This window comes from Anabrus simplex, chromosome 1 (genome assembly GCF_040414725.1).
Source record: "Anabrus simplex isolate iqAnaSimp1 chromosome 1, ASM4041472v1, whole genome shotgun sequence".
In the NCBI taxonomy this organism is placed as follows: domain Eukaryota; kingdom Metazoa; phylum Arthropoda; class Insecta; order Orthoptera; family Tettigoniidae; genus Anabrus; species Anabrus simplex.
In genome coordinates, this window is record NC_090265.1 from 1,782,124,196 (window position 1) to 1,782,147,690 (window position 23,495).

Consider the following 23,495-nt stretch of genomic DNA (forward strand, 5'->3'; position numbering starts at 1 on the left):
GGTGTTTGGGATCTCCTTTAAAAATAAAGAAACACGTATTGTTTTGTTTTTGGAAAATCTAATTAATGGGGGTGGTGGAGAGGGCGTATTTTTAAAATGAGTGTATCTATATCTCAAAACTTTTAGAGTTTATAGATATAAAAATTGGTATTTAGAATCTCCTTTAAAAATAAAGAAACGCCTATTCTTTTGTTTTCGGAAAATCCCAGTAGGAAGGGTGGAAAGGGGTGAAAAAGGGTTGAATGCCTTTAATGGGCTACTTATATTTCAGAACCTGAAGATATTGCAGACTTGAAAATTGGTATTTGGGATCTACTTAAAGAAACAAGTATTTTTCCGTTTTTGGAAAATACAAATAATGGGGGGGATGAAAAGGGTGGTGAATTTTTAAAATGAGTGTATCTACATCTTAAAACTTTAAAAGTTTATAGATGTAAAAATTGGTATTTAGGATCTCCTTTAAGAATAAAGAAACATGTATTTTTTGTTTTCGGAAAATCCCAATAGGAGGGGTGAAAGAGAGGTTGATTTCCTTTAATGAGGATACTTCAATCTCAGAACCTGAAGATATTATAGACCGGAAAATTGGTATTTGGGATCTCCTTTAAACATAAAGAAAATTTTTTTGCTTTTGGAAAATCCAAATAGTGGGAGGGGGGTGAAAATGGGTTGGATTTTTAAAATGAGTATATATACATCTCAAAACTTTAAAAGTTTGTACATATAAAAATTGATATTTAGAATCAGTTTTAAAAATAAAGGAACACTTTTTTTCTTCTGTAAATCCCAAGAGGAGGGTTTAAAAGGATGAATAATGGGTTGAGTGCCTTTGATGAGGATACATATATCTCAGAAACTGAAGATATTACGGAATTGAAAATTCGTATACGGGATCTCCTTTAAAAATAAAGAAACACGTAATTTTTTTGTTTTTGGAAAATCCAATTAATGGCGGTTAAACAGGAGTGACAAATTGGGAGAATTTTTGGAAAGACTATATCTACAGAATATCTGAGAAAAGTAGACTGTTACACACGTAAAAAGTGGCATTTGTAATGTCCTGTAAATGTAAAGAAACAAAGGTGATTTGTTGTTGGAAACTCCTCTTAAGGGGAACTAAAAAGGGGTGAAATTTTTAAACGAGAAATTATACAGTATATCTCAAAAAGCTTAACATGGTACAGAAGTGAAAAATGGTACTTTTATCTGTATTAAAAATACCACTTGGATGGGGGGGTGGTGTAAAATTGCCTGAAAATGGTGCTGAATTCTTTCAATTAGGCTACTGTTATCTCAAAAATGAAGATGTTACAGACGTGAAATTTGATATTTGGAATCTGCTTTAAAAATAATGACACACCTATTCTCGGAAAATCCAATGAATTTGGGGGGGGGGGCGGGAGGTGAAATAATTTAAAATGAATTGACTTAATTGTATGAGAATACTTACATCTAATAAAAACTTAAGTTGTTAGGTCGTACAGACGTGAAAATTGGTATTTGATTCTCCTTTAAAAACAAAGAAAAACCCGTTTGGGGGGATCATCTGGGGGGCGGGAGTGGAAAGGAATTGAATTTCATTTCATGAGGACACAAAAATCAAAAGCTGAAGAAGTTAGAGTCGTGATACTTGGTATTTAGAAGATCATTTACTATTAAAGAAACAAGTATTTTTTGCCGGAAAATTCACTTAGGGGGTGGGGATGAAAGGAAGTGAAAAGTAAGTGAAATATTTTTTATGGGGATACTTATATCTCAAAACTGAAGGTTTGGAATCTCCTTTAAACAGAAAGGAACACGCCTTCTTTTAGTTTTTTTTTTGGGGGGGGGGTAAATAAACTTTTACGGTGGTGGGGTGTAAAAGGAGGTGAGACCAATTGATTTTACTGTTCATAATGTATTTATAAGGAGCCTCCGTTGCTCAGGCGGCAGCGCCCCGGCCTCTCACAGCTGGGTTCCGTGGTTCCAATCCCTGTCTCTCCATGTGATATTCGTGCTGGACAAAACGGAGGCAGGACAGGTTTTCTCCGGATACTCCGGTTTTTCCTCTCATCATTCATTCCAGCAACACTGTCCAATATTTCATTTCATTTGTCATTCAACGATCATTGCCCCAGAGGTGTGCTTCGGCAGGCGACACAATTCTAATTGTCGCCGCTAGATGGAGCTTTATTCATTGCATTCCCGACCCTGTCGAATGACTGGAAACAGGCTGTAGATTTTCGATATACTTATTCTGATCATAATCGATCTTTTTTATTCTTTCCTGGGTTCGTTTTCATGAGCCATCTTTTCCTTTGGGGAACGTTCTTAGATTACAGTAGATTCTCCTGGCATATAAAAATTTAAACACATTTGAAATAAACGATAGGAATGAGATTGGCCGTCCAATTGTTCGCCTCTATAATAAGGTCAATAATGCATGGAAGTATGTCATTCGTATCGCCAGAAATCCCGCACACTTGCCTACGCGCGACAATGGTGCATGTCACATTCTCAACAATGACAATGGCAGCAGATGTAATTTACCGCCAAGTAGCGGTCTTGCATCTTGCTGTGTCGTCCAGAACATATAATAATAATAATAATAATAATAATAATAATAATAATAATAATAATAATAATAATAATAATAATAATAATAATAATAATAATAATAATAATAATAATAATTGTACCGGGCGGTACACCTCCACTCCGCTAATTTAAAATGTGCGCCAGTTGAAACTCCTCTGCTGGAGGAAGTCTGAACTTTATCTACGCTATTAATTCTTTACCTTCTCAGAAGATGTCACCACGTGGAAAATTTTGAGTTTTTGAACTGTGTCATTTGTGATGTGTTTTTGTTTCGCTTGAAGTAAGAAGTGTGAACTTTCTCTTCTAGAGGACACTACTGAAGATCAACAATAGTGCACCCTAGTGCGGAGTCAAAGAACTATTTTGTTGGAGAAATTTTTATTTCAAATGTTTGTTTCTTGCTAAATTTCCTTCTGTTATTGTTTAAGTTGGCTGTATACCCCTCTTTTCCCCCTTGTTTTAGATTTATCCAATCCCGAATTTCTTTTAGTAATTTCCGACCAATCCGATGTATCTTCCCCCCATCTTGGATATGTTTCTGTACCCTAGCCAATAAAGTAATTGTGGGCGGGTGTTTTCATTCCCCTAACGCCTAGAAACTTCCGCGAGAGGATTTAAACTGCTGATTTTAGGGTCTCCGGGCCACTTCTGTTCCATCTTTCAGTGTATAAAGTTCATAGCAGGAGGCGGGAAGCGCCTCTTTCCTCGGCAGCGGTCATCAATAAGGTAATGGCCGATTAATAAATTCTTTCTTTGCTAGCTCAGCAGTTTAACTCTCGGGGCGGGTGCGAAGCGTTCCACCATGTAACCTTTTCCTAAAATGTAACAATCTTTCTTCTATTCTCTTTTAAGCTACCTTCTGGGATAGAGAGTGCTAACCCTCTCGAGCTCCCACTCTTATTGTTTTGAGGTGAACTTATTTTCTCAACCTATTCTTCGTTAATGTAAAACAAATTGCTCTTTTCTAAAGTCACCTCGGTAGTATGGGATTAGCCCTTGCATTAGTGGCCTAGAGCCAGATTAGGTTTTTTTAAAAACAAGTGTATTAGGAGTGCAGATTGCCTCCTCTCAAATTGTTATTTTAGAGGTCATGTAATTGCCCCTTTTCATTTAATAGACCTCAGTAGGTTGGGTATTGTACCCCTGTGTCTATGTCCAGTGAGGACAACTTGAAGGTGGAGTTTGGTGTGGCCTGGGAGAGGCTTAAATTTTGAGAGCGAGTGGCTCTTTTGAAAATTAAGTGTTGTATGCCTCGTGGAGGCTTTTCTGTGTAATTTGGAGCAAGGGCTCCTAGGTATGAATGGGGTTTTCTGCCCCTCTGTTAAAACTCGTGTTTGGGGTAAAACTGAGCTGATTGCCCAAGCTGTGTAAAATCAGGGCGCGAAGCCCAATTCCTGTAAATATTGTAACTACCCTTTTTGACTTGCTACTTTGTACCTGCCATGCTTGTTATTTCTTGTTTTTGAAAAGAAAATATAACCTTGTTAAATTTTAAATTAATTTTGCTTTCGTAGCTGGAGACCTATTCACACCCGCACCTTCTTTCACCTCTACCTACCACGGAAAAACTCCGTAACAATAATAATAATAATAATAATAATAATAATAATAATAATAATAATAATAATAATAATAATAATGTTATGGACCGTCGTCAAATGTGCGTACCACGCTGGAAACGGGTCCTGAACGGGTAATGACTAAGAATGCAGTCCGGTCGCGTGTTCAGTATCGCCAAGGCACCCAAGACGACACCACGCTGGATCTCCTGAAGGATTTGATCCATATTAAAAATGCTTATAGGAAAAGATGGCAGGATTTAGGGACCCGCCTTACCGGGTGAAATACCTGGACCTAGCCCGGGAAGTACGAAATCGATTGCTGGAAAGAAAGATTGAAAAATGGGAGGATACTTGCCGTATTCTATTAGAAAACAAATCAGATCGCGAATTTTGGCGGATTCTTCCAGAAAACGAATTGGATCGCGAATTTCGGTGGATATATATATAAAAATTAAGCATTCAATTCTAAATTTCAGTATAATAGCGTAACGAAGCACGGGTATCTTGCTAGTCTGGTAATATGAAAACTTTTACAAAAACCTTATATCCCTTCCTAGTATTTCGCTCACAAACATAAGTTATAAAATACTCTTCATTTTGATTTAAATCACGTAAATTAATATATAACTTCTGATTCCATACATTCTTTAGGTTGTGTTTATTGGGATTCTTCTTCTTCATCTTTATGTGTTTACCATCCATGGTCTGTTGTCCCTCAGACTCAGCGAAGGATCCCACCTCTACCGCCTAAAGGGCAGTGTCCTGGAGCTTCAGACCCTGGGTTGGGGGATAAAACTGGAGAGGATGACCAGTACCTCGCCCAGGCGGCCTCACCTGCTATGCTGAACAGGGGCTTGCGGGGTGTGGATGATTTGAAGGGATAGACAATGAAGTGGGCAGGAAGTGGCCGTGGCCTTAAGTTAGGTACCATCCCGGAATTTGACTGGAGGAGAAGTGGGAAACAACGGAAAGCCACTTCCAGGATGGCTGAGGTGTGAATCGAACCCACCTCTACTCAATTGACCTTCTGAGGCTGAGTGACCCCGTTCCAGCCTTCGTACACTTTTCACATTTCGTGGCAGAGCAGGGAATCGAACTTGGTCTTCCGGGGGTGGCAGCTAACCAAACTAACCATTACACCAGAGAAGCGGACTTATTCAGATTATGAACTTACATTTTTACAACATATTAAACGGATTTAAAATGTATTCTTTAATCAGTTTTTGTTTTCAATTATCTCTAAAGGTTTCATGTCTAAAAGTACATTCAATAAATTCATACTTTTCGAAAGTTAATAACATTATATTATGTTTAATATCTAATGAATAAGCAATCTTTACAATAAAAAAATCTGTAGCGTAAAGCTTTTTTTCTATAAGTAACATTAAGAATTTCAATTATTTCTTCAATTTTAATTCTATTATAAGTATTATCTATTAACTCTAACACATATTTACGGAAACATATCTGTCTATAGTTATATTTGTTATGAGGATTTACTTTTGTGGATAACAATTTTAACATCGATTATTATCTAATATACAAGGGTTTCCACAGATCTGACAATATTCTAAATTGTTATCCATTTATATATCAAATTCCTCGTCAACATAATATTCAACCGAACGCTATTTTTATTAAGGAATGTAATTAATAATATTCTAACTGAGACACTATAGAAAATAATATATCTTGAATCAGTTTAAGGTAATGTAAAAATTGCAGGATACTAAAACGTTCGTTCCTAATAAATGGAAGGAGTTATCAATATCCAAAACAACCAACTGGTTTTCAATGACAAGAAAGTGTTTGTGATTATTGATGAAAACGAGAAGCCATGGTTCAAAGCCAAAGATGTCGCAAAAATGTTATTATGCAGAGATGCAGATGTTGGAATTAGAAAACATGTAGAAAAAGACGACAAAATAAAATATTAAAAAATAAATATACGCGGTAATTTACCGAATCAATCAATCAATCAATCAATCAATCAATCAATCAATCAATCAATCAATCAATCAATCAATCAATCAATCAATCAATCAATCAATCAATCAATCAATCAATCAGTCAATCAATCAATCAATCAATCAATCAATCAATCAATCAATCAATCAATCAATCAATCAATACCGATCGGCATTTAGGGCAGTCGCCCAGGTGGCTGATTCCCTATCTGTTGTATTCCTAGTATTTTCTTCAATGATTTGAATGAGAATGGAAACTTATTGAACATCTCCCGTGGTATGTTATTCCAATCCCTATCTCCCCTTCCTATAAATGAATGTTTGCCCCAATTTGTCCTCTTGAATTCCAACTTTACATTCATATTGTGATCTTTCCTACTTTTAAAGACTCTACTCAAACTTATTCGTCTACGAATCAAAATCTCTTTATTTGCAAATGAAGTGTTTACCTCGGTGGCAAATGGTACACTAAAATACATTATTGTCAAGCACTAAATTTTAAATTAACAAGATAAGAATATTTTCCTAGAATACAATATTATACAATTTACGCTAAAAAAATTCTGTTAAACACACAGCTCATCCTTAATAAATTTACATTGTTTACAAAACATAGTCTTACAAACATAGTCAACTCATATACAGTACGAGTATGTGGAATTACTTCAAATAATACTATACAACTGGAATAAGATTAAAATCTACATTGCATTTATTTACTTTCTTTACCCATTCTGGAACCTAAGTAGCACAACGACCTGCTGCGTTTTAACCAGAGCCCCATTTTGCCACCACTTTTCAGAGTTCCTGAAGGGCCTTCACAGCTACCGTAGCGGTCCCAGGGCCCTCGAAGTCCCCACTGTACTTCACCCCTACAGGCAGTCTCATACTTTGGCTGTCCAATCTACTTAGACCAGGGGATGGAATTAATTAATTCACACATATTTTTTATTTACAGTAAACTGCACAGGTCGAATGCCCTCTAACATTTCATTTATTTTCTCTGTTTCTGTATATTCTCTTCTTGAATATCCGTACAGATTTTGAAAAAGGATCAAACCCTACCCGTGGTAAACTGTTCTACTCTTTCACGCCCTTCTCAGTGAATGAAACTGTACCCCAATTGCTTCTGCTAAACTTCCTTCTAATTTTATACTTGTGTTCAGTCCTGCCGATATAATTATTTACCAACTGAAGCCTCTCACGGATATCTCCACATGCTTCTTCTGTATAGGCTTTATATAATCCTATAAGTCTAGTTTCCTCCCTTCCCTTACTTAAAAGTTTCCCAACCACGTTTCTTTAACATTTCTGATACACTACTGTTTCTCCTGAAATCCCCTGTTTCAAATTTTGCTGCTTTCCTCTGCACACTATCTATTTCTTTTATTAGGTAATCTTGGTGAGGATCCCCAACACTATTGGCATATTCCAATAATGGACGAACCATACTTACGTAACATTTCTCTTTTAATTCTTTGTTGCATCCTTTAAGTAGCCTCATTATGACATGTAACGATCTGTATGCTTTTCAAACAATGCCATCCACCTGGCCCATCCAGTGCAAATTACTTTCAAATCTCACACCTAAGTATTTGCACTTGCCATCTTTTGGGAAAACTACCTCATCCAAAGTATATTCAAATTCAGTTTTAAAGCTCCTGTTTGTAAATGTTGTAACAGTTGATTTGCCACCATTAACCTTCTTCGACCCATTGTTGGATACTCTCAAGGTCCCTTTGTACTTCTGAGCAATCCTCAATGTTATTTATTTCCCTATAAACAATTATGTCATCTGCATACAATCTTTTTTTGATGTTATATTATTCCCTAATTCATTTGCATATATTAAGAAAAGTAACGGAGCGATTATACTACCCTGTGCAATTCCCTTCCAAACTTTCTCTTCCTGTGATACATTATTTCCTACTTTGACTTTCTGAATCCTTGAATTTAGAAATGTTTTTATCCAGCGTGTAATCCTTACGTCCAACCTATTCCTTCCAATTCCTTTAATAATATTCCATGTTCCACTCTATCAAAACCTTTGGAAAGATCTATGGCTATGCAATCTGACTGGCCTCCTGAATCCAACTGATTTGATATGTCCTGCTGAAACTCCACCAGTTGTACATCACAAGAACATTTCTTCCTAAATTCATACTGGCTTTTCTTGAACCAAATTTTATCATCACATATCCCTCTGATGTACTTTGATATTATTAAACTCTCCAGTATTTTACAAACTATACTGGTCAGGCTGATTGGTCTGTAGTCCTCTGGTTTCCTTTTTATCACCCTTTCCTTTATAAATTGGTATTATTATAGATTCCTTCCATTCCTTTCGTATTACATTATTATTTATGACATAGACAAAGATAAATTTTAAATAGGGCACTATGTACGACCCCATTGTATTTAATACCTCCCCAGTAATTGGATCACTTCCTGCTGCTTTTCTTTGCTGAAGCAGTTGGATTTCTCTGAAAATATTTTCATTTGTCAATGAGAAGGTTCTTGTTTGCTTATGTGTCTCTCCCTCTCTATCTCCTGTTTCGGTTTCCAAATCCTGAAAATCTTATACTGAATCTCTGAATTCCCTACTAAATAGGTTTGCTTTCTGAGTATCTGTTAAATAGTGTTCGCCCCTTATCTCACCATTGTAGGAACTTGGATCCCTTTTCTTCTTTGATTCCCGATATATGAATGCAGCTTTTTCCATTTCCATTTTTGGTCATTACCCTCTTGAAGTATGCCATTCATGTAGTTCTCTTTTGCTTCCTTTTTCACTCATTTCACTTCCCTCATTTGCTGTTTTCTATTTTCTCCACACTCCCTACCGTCTTTGATTTTCCTGTTTACTATTCTACATTTTCATTTAATTTTTTTATTTCCCTTGTATAATAAACAGAGTCTGAGATTTTTTTACCCTCCTTAACAGGTACTAATGTCCTTCCACGCCATCTGTCCACTGACAGCTCGGAACATACGACTTAGTCGAGCAGCTCGTCTTCTTTCACCCAGTTCTTCCCACCCCAAACATTGCAACATTTTTGTAACGCTGCTCTTTTCTCGGAAATCACCCGGGTAATCGAGCTGTTTTTTGAACTTTTCCTATTGTTGAATCAAGTAATCCTGGTGAGCCTCCCATGCACTGAAACCATACTCCAGTTGGAGTCTTACCAGGGACTTATATGCCCTCTCCTTTACATCCTTACTACAACCTCTAAACACCCTCACAACCATATGGAGAGACCTGCACCCTTTATTTACAATCCAATTTAGGTGATTAGCCCATTGAAGATCTCTCCTCATATTAACACTTAAGTACTTACAATGATCCCCAAAAGGAACTCTCACCCCATCAACGCAGTAATTAAAACCGAGAGGAATTTTCTTATTTGTGAAACTCACAACCTGACTTTTAACCCCGTTTATCATCATACCATTGACTGCTGTCCATCTCACTATATTATCGAGGTCATATTGCAATTGCTCACAATCTCGTAACTTATTTATTACTGTATACAGAATACCATCATCCGCAAAAAACATTACTTCTGATTCCACTCCTTTACTCATATAATTGATAGAGATATGTGAGAAAACATAATAATACTGCCTTCAAAAACTCCCGTGTTAATTATTACGAGGTCAGCTAAAGTTCCGGCTACTCTAATACTCTGAGATCTATTTTCTAGAAATATAGCAACCCATTCAGTCACACTTTTGTCTAGTCCAATTGCACTCATTTTTGCCACTCATTGATCCACTCTGTCAAATGGTTTAGATAGATCAATCGCGGTACAGTCCATTTGACTTCCTAAATCCAAAATATCTGCTATATCATGCTGGAATCCTAAAAGTTGAGCTTCACTGGAATAACTCTTCCTAAAACCGCACTGCCTTCTATCGAACCTGTTATTAATTATGCAAACATGTCTAATGTAATCAGAAAGAATGTCTTCCCAAAGCCTACATGCAACGCATCTAAAAAATACTGCCCTGTAATTTTCAGGTGTATGTATATCACCCCTTCCTTTGTACACGTGGCAACTCTTCATTAATTTTATATAGCTCCTTCAACCAAACAATAATCAAATATGTATTTCAGATGTGGTGCTATATCCCAACCCATTGTCTTTAGTATATTCCCAGAAATCTTCTCAATTCCAGCCATTTTTCTAGTTTTCAACTTTTGTATCTTATTGTAAATATCATTTTTATCATATGTTAAGTTTAATACACCTTTAGCATTTGTCACCTCCTCTACCTGGACATTATCCCTGTAACCAACAATCTTTACATACTGCTGACTGAATACTTCTGCCTTTTGAAGATCCTCACATAGAGACTTCTCGTTTCCCGAGTACGCCCCTTCAGTGACGCCTAGGCTATTTATGACAGCTGTTGGCGGAGCTGCAGAGGATCAAACCAGCCTTCGGGCTGATTACCCAACATACATACATACATACTGAACCATCCTGTTCATTGGGACAATTGTATTAATGTGAGTATTGGATATTGGAATCACACAAGGCCACCCACGAAGCCAGTGTCTTACAGTATATGTCATAAAGGAGTCCAGAAGAAGCGTTCTTGTGTGAAGTGAGCGCGAGCGTCATTATGAGAAATCTCCAGAAACCCATTAAAAGGAGTTATGTCCCAAGCCAAGCCTCTTGATGAAGATTGGGGACGCTTCCCAGATCCCGGCAAAACGTATATGAGGAGGGAAGAAAGAATTAAATTAATATCTTTGGTTACGGAGGTGTTGCATTGGATTTGAGACAAGAATTGCAACCTGTATAATTTCTGCTTTATGTTGATATGCATTAGGGCTGCATTCATTAATGCATTCGTTAATTAGAGCTCATGATATACTTAGTGCGGGAAAAATTTTTTCGCGGGCGCGCGCGGATTGCACGCGACCAAGCGGCTTGATGACGCTATCCGGGATTATAAAATAAGGCAGCCTGGCATATCAGAGTCATTCGTGGACAAGAAGACTGCTTGAACGAGTCGTCATACTGCGTGTCGGTACTGAGAACAACGCTTTGTCTTCGAGCAGCACAGACGAAGAGTACAGCTAGATCTGCGAGGAAGTAAGTAAGCAACTTGAATATTCAGCTAAATTTAAGATTTTACCGGTGAGAATATGCTATGGGGAGATGAGGTACTGCTTCTAAGAGACTAATGAACTAGTAGCTTCATATTTCTATGAGGTCAAGTTATTACTGACGAGAGGCTAGAATTAATATTGGCTCAGGTGAGGAATTCTAAAACTATGTGTTGTCCGTGTGATAGGATGAAAGAACAGTGACTGAGAGGAGTGAAGAAACTATTGTGTACCAGGTTAAAACTTTGAACGAGACTTGATCAATGTGACGTGTGAGACACGATAGTAGTGGAGACAGGCATCGAGTTTGGACAGTCTGTAATATATGAATTTATTTTCAGTTACCCCAGCATCAAGTCAGAACGAGTGTTTGACATCATCATTGCAAAGAAGCCACAACCAGGAGCTGAAGCCAACACGACAACGGGCATCGATCCAGGAACATTGGGAGCACCTGATCAGCACGACATCGAAGGGGACACCTTCCAACTACAGAGGGAGCTGTACGAAGACGCCACACAAGCAAGAATGTCTCCAAGTGGTCAACAGTATCTGCTGCCAGCTCCGCAGTCTATCATGATGTGGTAGATCCAGTGGTCCACAGGGATGGCCTCTCCGTTATGTCCCGATAAATAAGGTCAGAGCTTTCCAATTCTGTTTCAAGCATGTCATTTAAATTTAGATAGGAATATGGGGGCCGTCAGTCCACAGATTTGTTGTGGTAGGAAATTTTTCCTTGTAATTTAGAGCTAGGCCTCAAACTCGAACCCCGTACTTTAAGATAGATGTTATTTGTAGAGTCCTTGTTAGCGTGTTCATATTTCATTTTGATTGTGTTATTATAACGTACGTGTATTTGTAAGGGTCTGATCGAACTCATTTGGTCATAGGAGGTTAGTCTAACAGATAGGTACTTTTATTAGATCGCATTTAGGCATTTGTTTCTGCAGACGTAGATGTGTATAGTTGTGACCAAGACGTGACCAGTAATTCACCCAGATTCACTGATAGAGCGAGCGAGTCCGAATATTTAAGAGATTTGAGCCCATGAGAGGCAGAAGTAAGATTGGCAGTTGACATGAGAGAGCCCAACAATTGAGAGTTTATTGAATATATTTTGGAAATGCCTAGTATGGCCATGTGACGATCGCTTAATGATTAGTGTTTTTGTAGCACCAGGATTTAGCCCATGAAAGGCATAAGTAAGATTAGCGAGATTGCTGGAGATATTGAGACGAGGGCAGATAGCCCAGGTATATTTAAAAGAGGGCTTTATCAGCTGATTACGTGAGGTGTTCTTTTGAAAGGCGAGAATTTAGCCTGTCGCCCATTTGAGCTCATAAATTAGGGGCTGCCGCAAATGAAGTGGTGAGGGTGGAGGTCGTTGAGCTTGACGTCACAGGCTTGTGAGTTGGTTATTGTCGTCTGCAGTTTGTCAAGTGTGCCTGGGGGGAAGAAACGACCTTCATGTCTTGAAAGCAGGGAGAGATTTTTTTTATGTCCTATTTGTTTTACGTAAAATTTTAACACTGACCCGTTTTATACTGACACCCATGTATATGTTGATTGTGTCCTTTTATATTGTTTGCATAGGTATCTTTGACGCCTTACACGTCATGGGACTAGGGTTCGTGACCGGGTCAGGTCATTGTAAATTTTGTGGTGATTTTTGTTTGCACCGGGGTTCGACGGCGCGAGGCATTGTAAATTTTATGGGAATCACTGTTTATGAGTAGTTAAGCAGATATCCATCTTTCTATATTTCGTTACTTACACTATTGTAACATGCTTGTTGCAGTGCAGCTGTTTCGCGAAGGCAGTGAACTGGTTGTCATCGGCTCAGCGTCATTTTACCCTATCATATTGAAAAGCTCTTTCATTTGTATATAATTCAATTTTGTGTAATAAATCCCTATTTGTTAAACTCTGAATGCAGCGATGTTTTCTGTTTGATATTTTATTTTATTTGATTAGCGAATTCTTAACTGATTAGGCACATGTCCTAGTGTTTTATCTTTATGTTGCCCCGTTATACCCATGTTATCCCTGAGAAGAGCGCTTACCGGCTGAATGAAGAGGACTGTGTTCAGGTAAGGCTATGTGCACCAGCTCACGTCTGTGAGAGTTCTTTCACTACTGTACTCTGGGTTCGAGACCGGCTTTCGCCTGGACGGAACTTTAAAGTGCAGTAGGGCACATAGTATAAATGGCGAGGGCCATCGTGGGGCTCGAGATTTCTGTAAATGAGGGCTACCCAGATAGTGTAAAGATAGCGATATAGTATGGCCAAGCAACGAGTGGCCCGGTATTTCAGTAAAAGGGACCATTGCGCCTTTGTCTACATTGTGAACATGGTGTGGCTAACTGAGGACCCGATATTACAGTAAGGAGGGTCATACAGCTTGTTTTATTATGCCGTCAGATGATGCTTGATATTTGTGTAAACGAGCTCACACAACCAAGTTGTATTTTACTGATTTTCCCAGTAGAATAGGGCTATAGGTCATAACGTGTGTCTATAAAAGCAGGACCTGATATTTCGGTAAATAAAGGTCGTGCAAGGCTTGATTTCAGGCAGATGTTATGATAGCTGCATTCAATTATGTGTTGTGCAGGTATACCATGTTTTGGTCTGTGATCTGTACTGTTAGCTTGATGATATATTTGGAGTATGTTGTTAAACTTGTGAGGTTGAATGACTGCCAGTTCAGAGAGGGATTTTGTGATGTTATGTCTTTGGTCTTACCATTAGTATGTGGATATTGCTGTTGATGGTGTTTAGCGAGGATGTGCTGATTTTGTGGTTTCCTTGAAGTGATGGATGATATTCGTGCGGGAATTTGACCTGCAGAGTGTTGTGTTTTACAGGTGTATAATCGGATAGCTTGGATTTTTGCATGTTGTAGTTTTGCTGTTTTTATGACATTCTGTTGGAGAATTTTTTGTTTGTGTTGTATATATATTTTGTATCATAGTGTTGTACTGACGGTTACCCTATGTTTGAATGACATGATATTAGATTGAGGTAGCCAATTTAGGCTTTGAAAGTTCGAGAGTTTAGCAGTAGGAACATTTTGATAAATTAGAAAGTGTAGGAAATTTATAGTATTTGAAATTTAATCGAGGACATACGGAGCGGTTTTTCCCGCCGGACTTTATGACAAGTGAGTTGAATGTCGGTAGACATAGGAGAGGTGCTGAGGCAACTCAGCGAGCAGATAAAAGAACAGGGTGCCAAAAGTGAGGCGCAGTTAGTGGCGCTTAAAGAGGAACTTAAAGAGGTTAAAGGACAAGCGGATAGGAACGGTGAACGTTTGAACGAGCAAGTCAGTAGAAACTTTAAAGAGCAGGAAATTAGGAACTCGGAGCAAGTGACGGGACTTAAAGAACACTTAACCGAGCAACTTACGGAAAAATTCGCGAAGTGCGAAGAAAAGGTGACCGAACAATTAGTACTCACCGAAACACGGGTAGCTAACCAAATAACTGAGCTAAAGGAACACACTAGCATTCGTTTGGAGCAATTGGCCTCTGAAAATGAAGCGACTAGGGAAACCATAGCAGAATTAGATACCAAAATAGAAAATGTACGGCTGTGCTGTGTTACCACGACCGAGAAGTTGAGTCAACAGATTGAAGAATCGCACAGAACGGTAGAGAAGCAAATTCGGGAAGTAAAGAATAGTATCGAAGGAATAGAACAGCGCATGGAAGAAAAAGATAAGGAGACTCAGTCCGAACTAGGAACATTTAGAGAAAACCTGGTGGCCGTAGTAGTCCGCATGGATCATACTCAAGAAGAACTAGTCAGAATAGAAGAAAAACTAGAGGCTAGGACTCAAGAAGTGGTAGACAAATATGAAAGGGCGACCGAGAAAAATAAGGCTAAAATTGCTGGACTAGAATTGGATTTACAACAAACTAGGAAGGAAATCAGCGCGGAGGTCCAGGGTTTGAAAAAGTGCCGTGAGCAGGAACAACGGACAACTGAGAAACGTATACTAGGGTTAGAACATGAAATGGAGAATATGCGTGATAAGTTGGATCAATTAAAATTGAGGAAGACAACGGGGTAAAGAAGCGGAAGCTGAGTAGGACTCATAGCCCGATGGAACGCCAGTATGGAGATGACAGCCTGAATGAAAGTCAGGAAGAGGGACATGAGATACTAGGAGAATCATTTAGGGCTAAGCCAAGGATAGGAAATTCAACCCTATTCAGTCAGGACAGTGTTTTCCCGGGTTACCATTGGATTAGGGCACCCGAGGAGAAACCGAAGAAATTTGAGGGGAATGGAGAGGTCACGCCCCGGTCATTCCTGAAAGAGTTAGAGACGTACATGGACGAAGGCCAGATACCACCTGAGCGCAGACTACGCACGGCAGAAAAGTATCTTGGAGGGATTGCTGGAGCCTGGTTTAAGGCGTTTGGGCAGTCATTTAAGAATTATGATGAGTTTAAACGGGCATTCCTGAATAAATTCTGGAATCAGGGGCATCAGTTGGCGCTGAGAATGGAGCTCTACGCACGAAGATATCCGAATAGTACTCCCACTAGACTAAGCGAGTTCTTTATTTCCCAATATTTACGTTTGCAAGAGCTAGATCATCAGCCCGAAGAGATTGAAATCGTCACAACCATTATCAGACAGCTGCCTGTAGAGGTGCAGAGGGCTTTTATCGCGGCAAATGTTACGACGGCGGTGGCCGCGGAAGAAATGCTTAGGCTCTGGGACCAGACGTCTGCACTGCATCAGCCACGTATACGGGCCATAGAGACTGTCCATAATGTGAACGTACAGGCAGAACAGCAGATAGGAGAAAGAAGCCACAAGGAATGTCAAAATTCCGGCACTCAAACGCCTACCCGGAGGGAACGAGAGGAAGAAAATCCTAAACCCAGAGGAGATACGAACTGGTGACCTCGAAGATGGAGCACGTGGCAGCAGGAACCAGACCGATGGAGAGGGCAAGAACGCCGAAGAAATTCATTCGAACAGCGGCGGAATGACCGACCGTACGGGAGACGAGACGGTGAACGTTACAACCCCAGAAGGAACAGCCAGCGGTGGAATGGGAACCGAGCGAGATATGACAGGTCTAGGGAGAGTTCACTGCGCCCGAGACATGGTGAGAGACAAGACGGCGCCTACCACTCAAGAGGGAGAGAATCGGGGGATATGTCAACACGCGACACATGGCAGGAAGCAATCCGAACTCACAGTGCTGCCAACTCTCCTGGAGCTGCGAGCTTGGCATACCAAGAATTTCATAATGGAGCCAGGCAGAAGGGTCTCAACCCAAATGCACCCAGCTTTGCCGAGATCGAGAGGGAGGATAAAAAAACGAGAAATTTAGTGCCAGGAGATAGAATATTTCGCGAGGATGCTGGTTGGATGACTATAGCTATTCATAATTGGGTTATCACTCCTGATGATCTACTAGAGGATCCTAATAAAAGTAACTTGCTCCGACCGAAAGAATTACCTGTAATTTATACAAGAGTTCACGATTTAAACGTACGCTGTCTGGCGGACACAGGAGCCACGGTCAGTGTCGTATCACAGGCCTTAGTTTCGGAAATTCAAAGCAGAGTTCGTATCCCGTCCATACCTATTTCAAAGGTCAAAATTAAGGGTATTATACCTGACAAAGTAACGTCCTGTAAGGAGCAGGTACTACTTGACATCCAGATTGGAGATTTACTGGTGTCCCATCCATGTATTGTGCTTCCTAAAATGGAATACAATCTTATATTAGGAGCCGATTTCTTAAGAGAATACGAAGCTGTTATTGACATGGGCACAGACTCTATCCAGTTAAAATTAAATGGTAACCAGGAACGAATAGAGTTAAACAAGAACCAGGATTACCAACCCGGTGAACGTATTGGGACAATGGACATGCAGACGGAAGAACTTGAGTCAGAAAGGTGGCTACAGGGTCACGAAGAAATTATTCCGGAGTTCGAAATTATGGTATCCGAATTGGAAGAACAGCGAGAGAAAGAAAAATTTTTGGAACTGTTGCCGAGTAAAATCGAAGAAGCAAAGATTAGTCCGGAAGACAAGGGGCGGCTGGAGGAGTTATTGATGAGGCATGAGACGGTCTTTGGTTCGAGGCCTGGAAAGATCCCGAATTACCAATACAAATTATGTGTAAATAACTGGGAGCCTTTCAAACAGAGACCATATCCGATTCCAGAGAAGATGCTACCCCAGGTCCGGGAGGTAATCGAAGACATGGAGAGGAACGGGATAATCGCCAAGTCCCCGAGTCCGTTTTTAAATCCGTTATGTGCAGTGCCCAAGGCAAATGGAACTGTGCGCGTGTGCCTAGACGCACGATCTTTGAACCAGCGCCTAGTCCCCGAGTATGAGAGACCTCCAAACTTTAAGGATATTCTTAAGAAGTTCGGAGATATGGAATTTTTCAGTACGGTAGATATGACCTCAAGCTTTCACCATATCGTTTTGGATGCAAGTACAAATATGCTAACTGGATTTTTATTTGATAACCAGACGTATATTTTCCTACGTCTTCCCTTTGGCCTGGTCTCAAGTTGTGCCGCTTTGATACGGGCACTGGAATCGAACCTCAGTCCCGAGGTAAGAGAGTTTACGATTCGGTATATCGACGATATTTTAATCTGCACTAAAACCCTAGAAGAACACATGGAAAAATTGAATTTACTCTTTCAGGACCTCGAGCGATGCAATTTCAAGGTAAATTTTAAAAAATCACACTTCTGTCAGCGCAGGGTATTGTTCCTGGGACATGTTGTCGACGGTCAAGGCATTCGGCCGAACCCAGCTAAAATTGCAGCGATACAGAATTTTCCTAGGCCGATCAAGATTAAACACGTTAGGCAGTTCTTGGGCCTAACGAACTTTTTCTCCAATCATTGTCCCGGTTCCACGGATATAGTGGCGCCTCTTCAAGATATGTTGAAGACCAATAATAGATGGAAATGGGGAGAAGAGCAAGAAAAAGCTTTTGTAAACACGAAAGTACTTTTAGAAAATTCCGTAAAATTGGGCTACCCTAGCTTCGATAGGAAGTTCATCATACAGACGGACGCTTCTGCAGTAGGAGTCGGAGCAGTGCTTTACCAGGAAACACCCGAGAGGGAGCATAAAATATCATATTTGGCTTTCATGAGTAGAAAATTACGAGGACACGAGTTGAAATACACGACCACCGAGTTGGAGATGTTAGCCATAGTTACTGCCTTAGCTCACTGGATAAAGTATGTATACGGATTCCCAGTAGTGATTAGAACAGATCACAAAGCACTTACCTTCATTCTTAAGGCGGACATGGCTAATGCACGGGTCAGTAGATGGGCACTTTACGTCCAGCAGTTTGACCTCACGGTAGAACATTGCCCAGGGAAATTGAACATACTAGCTGACGCGTTGAGTAGAAATCCTAATCCGGAGGAACTTACAATACACTTAACTATGTTAGACCAAGAGGATCAGAATATACTGGAGAGACTTCGGAATATTCATGAGGAACAGGAAAATTACTCAGAGACCGGACGGCTGATCCAGTACTTTCGGAAAGAACTCCAACCCGGGACTCCACAGTACGACGAAGCGGAGCGTAAAGCGGCCAATTATCACTACTTTAACAACATTTCGCATAAATTTGTGGATGAGAATCATACGAAATTTAGAATTGTTGTACCTCCTCGATTACAGATTGACTTGGTGTGGATAGCTCATCACTCGACAGGACATTCAGGAATTGATAAAGTGGTAGCAATACTGCAGGAAACGTTCGTGTGGCCTAAAATGAGGTCGATGGTACAGAAAATCCTGCGTACCTGTGACATCTGTCAGAGGGTGAAACCAAATCCGTACCTTCTGAAGCATCCACCACGACCACTGATACCTACAGGACCACGTAAATTATATGCAATAGACTTCTTCGGTCCCTTACCCTCTGCTACTAGGGGCTTAAAGTACATCCTTGTCTGTATGGACGTCTTCAGTAAATTTGTTACATTATGCCCTATTCAAAAGGCGAATACTCGTTCGACGCTATCGCAGATCAAAAGAAAGATAATACCCATTATGGGTAAGCCTGAGAGCATCTTAAGTGATCATGGGAGCCAATTCACTGCTGCAGGGTTTAAGCGTGAACTAGAAAGACTAGGGATCAAGCATGTCTTAACCAGCATCAGACATCCGCAAGCTAACCCGAGTGAACGTATCATGAGGGAGATATCCAAGTATTGTATTATATACTGCCCGAGAGAACATTATAAGTGGAACACTGTAGTGCCTATTATCACAGAGTGTATTAACACAACCAGACACGAATCGACCGGTATGATTCCAGCATGGATTCATAATAATGAGCTGCCTAAACGTCCTTGGGAAAATGTAATTCCGTGCCCTAGGGATCCTCAACTAGCTCGAGAGATATGTGTTAGTAACGTTGCGGAACACTTAAAAGCATAGGCTGAGAAGCGGCTGCGAAGAACTAGGAACAAACGATTTCATAGACCCCTACAAGTGGGCGAGTTGGTGTTAGTTAAGACACCCACTGTCTCGAACCCTACGGAGAGATACTACCATAAGTTCGCTGAGCTATACACTGGACCGTATAAAATAATTCATAGTTATGAAAATAACTCATACAAGGTACAAAGCTTGGACGCTACAGTGACTAAGGTCTTTAACTCATCAAATCTTAAGCCCTTTTTCCAACCAGGCCAATATCAATTAGACAATCAGGAAGAAGAAGAAGAAGAAGGAGGCGAAGAAGAGGAAGAAGAATTTGGGGAGGAAGACACCAGAGATATTGCCAGAGAGGAGGTTGTCATTCCGGAAGAAGATGAACATGACGACGAAGAAGAACAACCAGAAGGACCCGATGGTGAAGAAGAAGAAGAAGTAAATATGATATCTCCAGGGAACCAGAAACAGCTATCTGAGCAGCACGAAGAAACGGAGTGTCAAGACTGCGAGAGTAACCACCGGAGATTTCTAGCTCTGCTTGATGCATATTACCAAGTTAGGAAGGATAGGGAGGCTATCATGTCTGTAGCTGAAGATAGTCCCGTGCCATGAAGTTTTGAATATTGACAGCATATATGATTGCAATGAGAAGATGATCTCGGCATTTAGGAAAATAAAATTCTTGACAAAATTTTATTTTGTCGTTCACGGGGGGCTATGAACCATCCTGTTCATTGGGACAATTGTATTAATGTGAGTATTGGATATTGGAATCACACAAGGCCACCCACGAAGCCAGTGTCTTACAGTATATGTCATAAAGGAGTCCAGAAGAAGCGTTCTTGTGTGAAGTGAGCGCGAGCGTCATTATGAGAAATCTCCAGAAACCCATTAAAAGGAGTTATGTCCCAAGCCAAGCCTCTTGATGAAGATTGGGGACGCTTCCCAGATCCCGGCAAAACGTATATGAGGAGGGAAGAAAGAATTAAATTAATATCTTTGGTTACGGAGGTGTTGCATTGGATTTGAGACAAGAATTGCAACCTGTATAATTTCTGCTTTATGTTGATATGCATTAGGGCTGCATTCATTAATGCATTCGTTAATTAGAGCTCATGATATACTTAGTGCGGGAAAAATTTTTTCGCGGGCGTGCGCGGATTGCACGCGACCAAGCGGCTTGATGACGCTATCCGGGATTATAAAATAAGGCAGCCTGGCATATCAGAGTCATTCGTGGACAAGAAGACTGCTTGAACGAGTCGTCATACTGCGTGTCGGTACTGAGAACAACGCTTTGTCTTCGAGCAGCACAGACGAAGAGTACAGCTAGATCTGCGAGGAAGTAAGTAAGCAACTTGAATATTCAGCTAAATTTAAGATTTTACCGGTGAGAATATGCTATGGGGAGATGAGGTACTGCTTCTAAGAGACTAATGAACTAGTAGCTTCATATTTCTATGAGGTCAAGTTATTACTGACGAGAGGCTAGAATTAATATTGGCTCAGGTGAGGAATTCTAAAACTATGTGTTGTCCGTGTGATAGGATGAAAGAACAGTGACTGAGAGGAGTGAAGAAACTATTGTGTACCAGGTTAAAACTCTGAACGAGACTTGGTCAATGTGACGTGTGAGACACGATAGTAGTGGAGACAGGCGTCGAGTTTGGACAGTCTGTAATATATGAATTTATTTTCAGTTACCCCAGCATCAAGTCAGAACGAGTGTTTGACATCATCATTGCAAAGAAGCCACAACCAGGAGCTGAAGCCAACACGACAACGGGCATCGATCCAGGAACATTGGGAGCACCTGATCAGCACGACATCGAAGGGGACACCTTCCAACTACAGAGGGAGCTGTACGAAGACGCCACACAAGCAAGAATGTCTCCAAGTGGTCAACAGTATCTGCTGCCAGCTCCGCAGTCTATCATGATGTGGTAGATCCAGTGGTCCACAGGGATGGCCGCTCCGTTATGTCCCGATAAATAAGGCCAGAGCTTTCCAATTCTGTTTCAAGCATGTCATTTAAATTTAGATAGGAATATGGGGGCCGTCAGTCCACAGATTTGTTGTGGTAGGAAATTTTTCCCTGTAATTTAGAGCTAGGCCTCAAACTCGAACCCCGTACTTTAAGATAGATGTTATTTGTAGAGTCCTTGTTAGCGTGTTCATATTTCATTTTGATTGTGTTATTATAACGTACGTGTATTTGTAAGGGTTTGATCGAACTCATTTGGTCATAGGAGGTTAGTCTAACAGATAGGTACTTTTATTAGATCGCATTTAGGCATTTGTTTCTGCAGACGTAGATGTGTATAGTGGTGACCAAGACGTGACCAGTAATTCACACAGATTCACTGATAGAGCGAGCGAGTCCGAATATTTAAGAGATTTGAGCCCATGAGAGGCAGAAGTAAGATTGGCAGTTGACATGAGAGAGCCCAACAATTGAGAGTTTATTGAATATATTATGGAAATGCCTAGTATGGCCATATGACGATCGCTTAATGATTAGTGTTTTTGTAGCACCAGGATTTAGCCCATGAAAGGCATAAGTAAGATTAGCGAGATTGCTGGAGATATTGAGACGAGGGCAGATAGCCCAGGTATATTTAAAAGAGGGCTTTATCAGCTGATTACGTGAGGTGTTCTTTTGAAAGGCGAGAATTTAGCCTGTCGCCCATTTGAGCTCATAAATTAGGGGCTGCCGCAAATGAAGTGGTGAGGGTGGAGGTCGTTGAGCTTGACGTCACAGGCTTGTGAGTTGGTTATTGTCGTCTGCAGTTTGTCAAGTGTGCCTGGGGGGAAGAAACGACCTTCATGTCTTGAAAGCAGGGAGAGATTTTTTTATGTCCTATTTGTTTTACGTAAAATTTTAACACTGACCCGTTTTATACTGACACCCATGTATATGTTGATTGTGTCCTTTTATATTGTTTGCATAGGTATCTTTGACGCCTTACACGTCATGGGACTAGGGTTCGTGACCGGGTCAGGTCATTGTAAATTTTGTGGTGATTTTTGTTTGCACCGGGGTTCGACGGCGCGAGGCATTGTAAATTTTATGGGAATCACTGTTTATGAGTAGTTAAGCAGATATCCATCTTTCTATATTTCGTTACTTACACTATTGTAACATGCTTGTTGCAGTACAGCTGTTTCGTGAAGGCAGTGAACTGGTTGTCATCGGCTCAGCGTCATTTTACCCTATCATATTGAAAAGCGCTTTCATTTGTATATAATTCAATTTTGTGTAATAAATCCCTATTTGTTAAACTCTGAATGCAGCGATGTTTTCTGTTTGATATTTTATTTTATTTGATTAGCGAATTCTTACCTGATTAGGCACATGTCCTAGTGTTTTATCTTTATGTTGCCCCGTTATACCCATGTTATCCCTGAGAAGAGCGCTTACCGGCTGAATGAAGAGGACTGTGTTCAGGTAAGACTATGTGCACCAGCTCACGTCTGTGAGAGTTCTTTCACTACTGTACTCTGGGTTCGAGACCGGCTTTCGCCTGGACGGAACTTTAAAGTGCAGTAGGGCACAATACATACATACATACATACATACATACATACATACATACATACATACATACATACATACATACATACATACATACATACATACATACATACATACATACATACATACATACATACATAGATACTCGCCTTGTTCAATAATTATTTCTGGAATGTCCTTCTTGGAACCTGTTTCTATACATACCCTTCCATTTTTGTCTAAAATTTTTATGACTGCCAGTTATGCTTGCCATTATGTGATCCTTAGC

At 40.1% G+C, this 23,495-nt stretch overlaps 1 protein-coding gene across 1 annotated transcript; it reads left to right on the plus strand.

The window, feature by feature from the left end:
- The first annotated feature begins 16,228 nt into the window (after positions 1–16,228).
- LOC137498923 (uncharacterized) lies at positions 16,229–21,676 on the plus strand. The gene is made up of 3 exons (XM_068226765.1): positions 16,229–16,319; positions 20,941–21,037; positions 21,393–21,676. Exons 1-3 carry the CDS (start codon positions 16,229–16,231, stop codon positions 21,637–21,639), a joined length of 435 nt encoding a protein of 144 aa, XP_068082866.1. The 3' UTR covers positions 21,640–21,676.
- The last annotated feature ends 1,819 nt before the right edge of the window (positions 21,677–23,495 follow it).

What these genes read in the sequence shown, in the direction of transcription:
- LOC137498923 (XM_068226765.1), top strand. Translation starts at nt 16,229, where the DNA reads ATGACCGACCGTACGGGAGACGAGACGGTGAACGTTACAACCCCAGAA. An exon ending in AACCGAGCGAGATATGACAG is followed by an intron (nt 16,320 to 20,940) that starts GTCTAGGGAGAG and finishes GTGGACAAGAAG; the next exon opens with ACTGCTTGAACGAGTCGTCA. An exon ending in ACAGCTAGATCTGCGAGGAA is followed by an intron (nt 21,038 to 21,392) that starts GTAAGTAAGCAA and finishes ATTTATTTTCAG; the next exon opens with TTACCCCAGCATCAAGTCAG.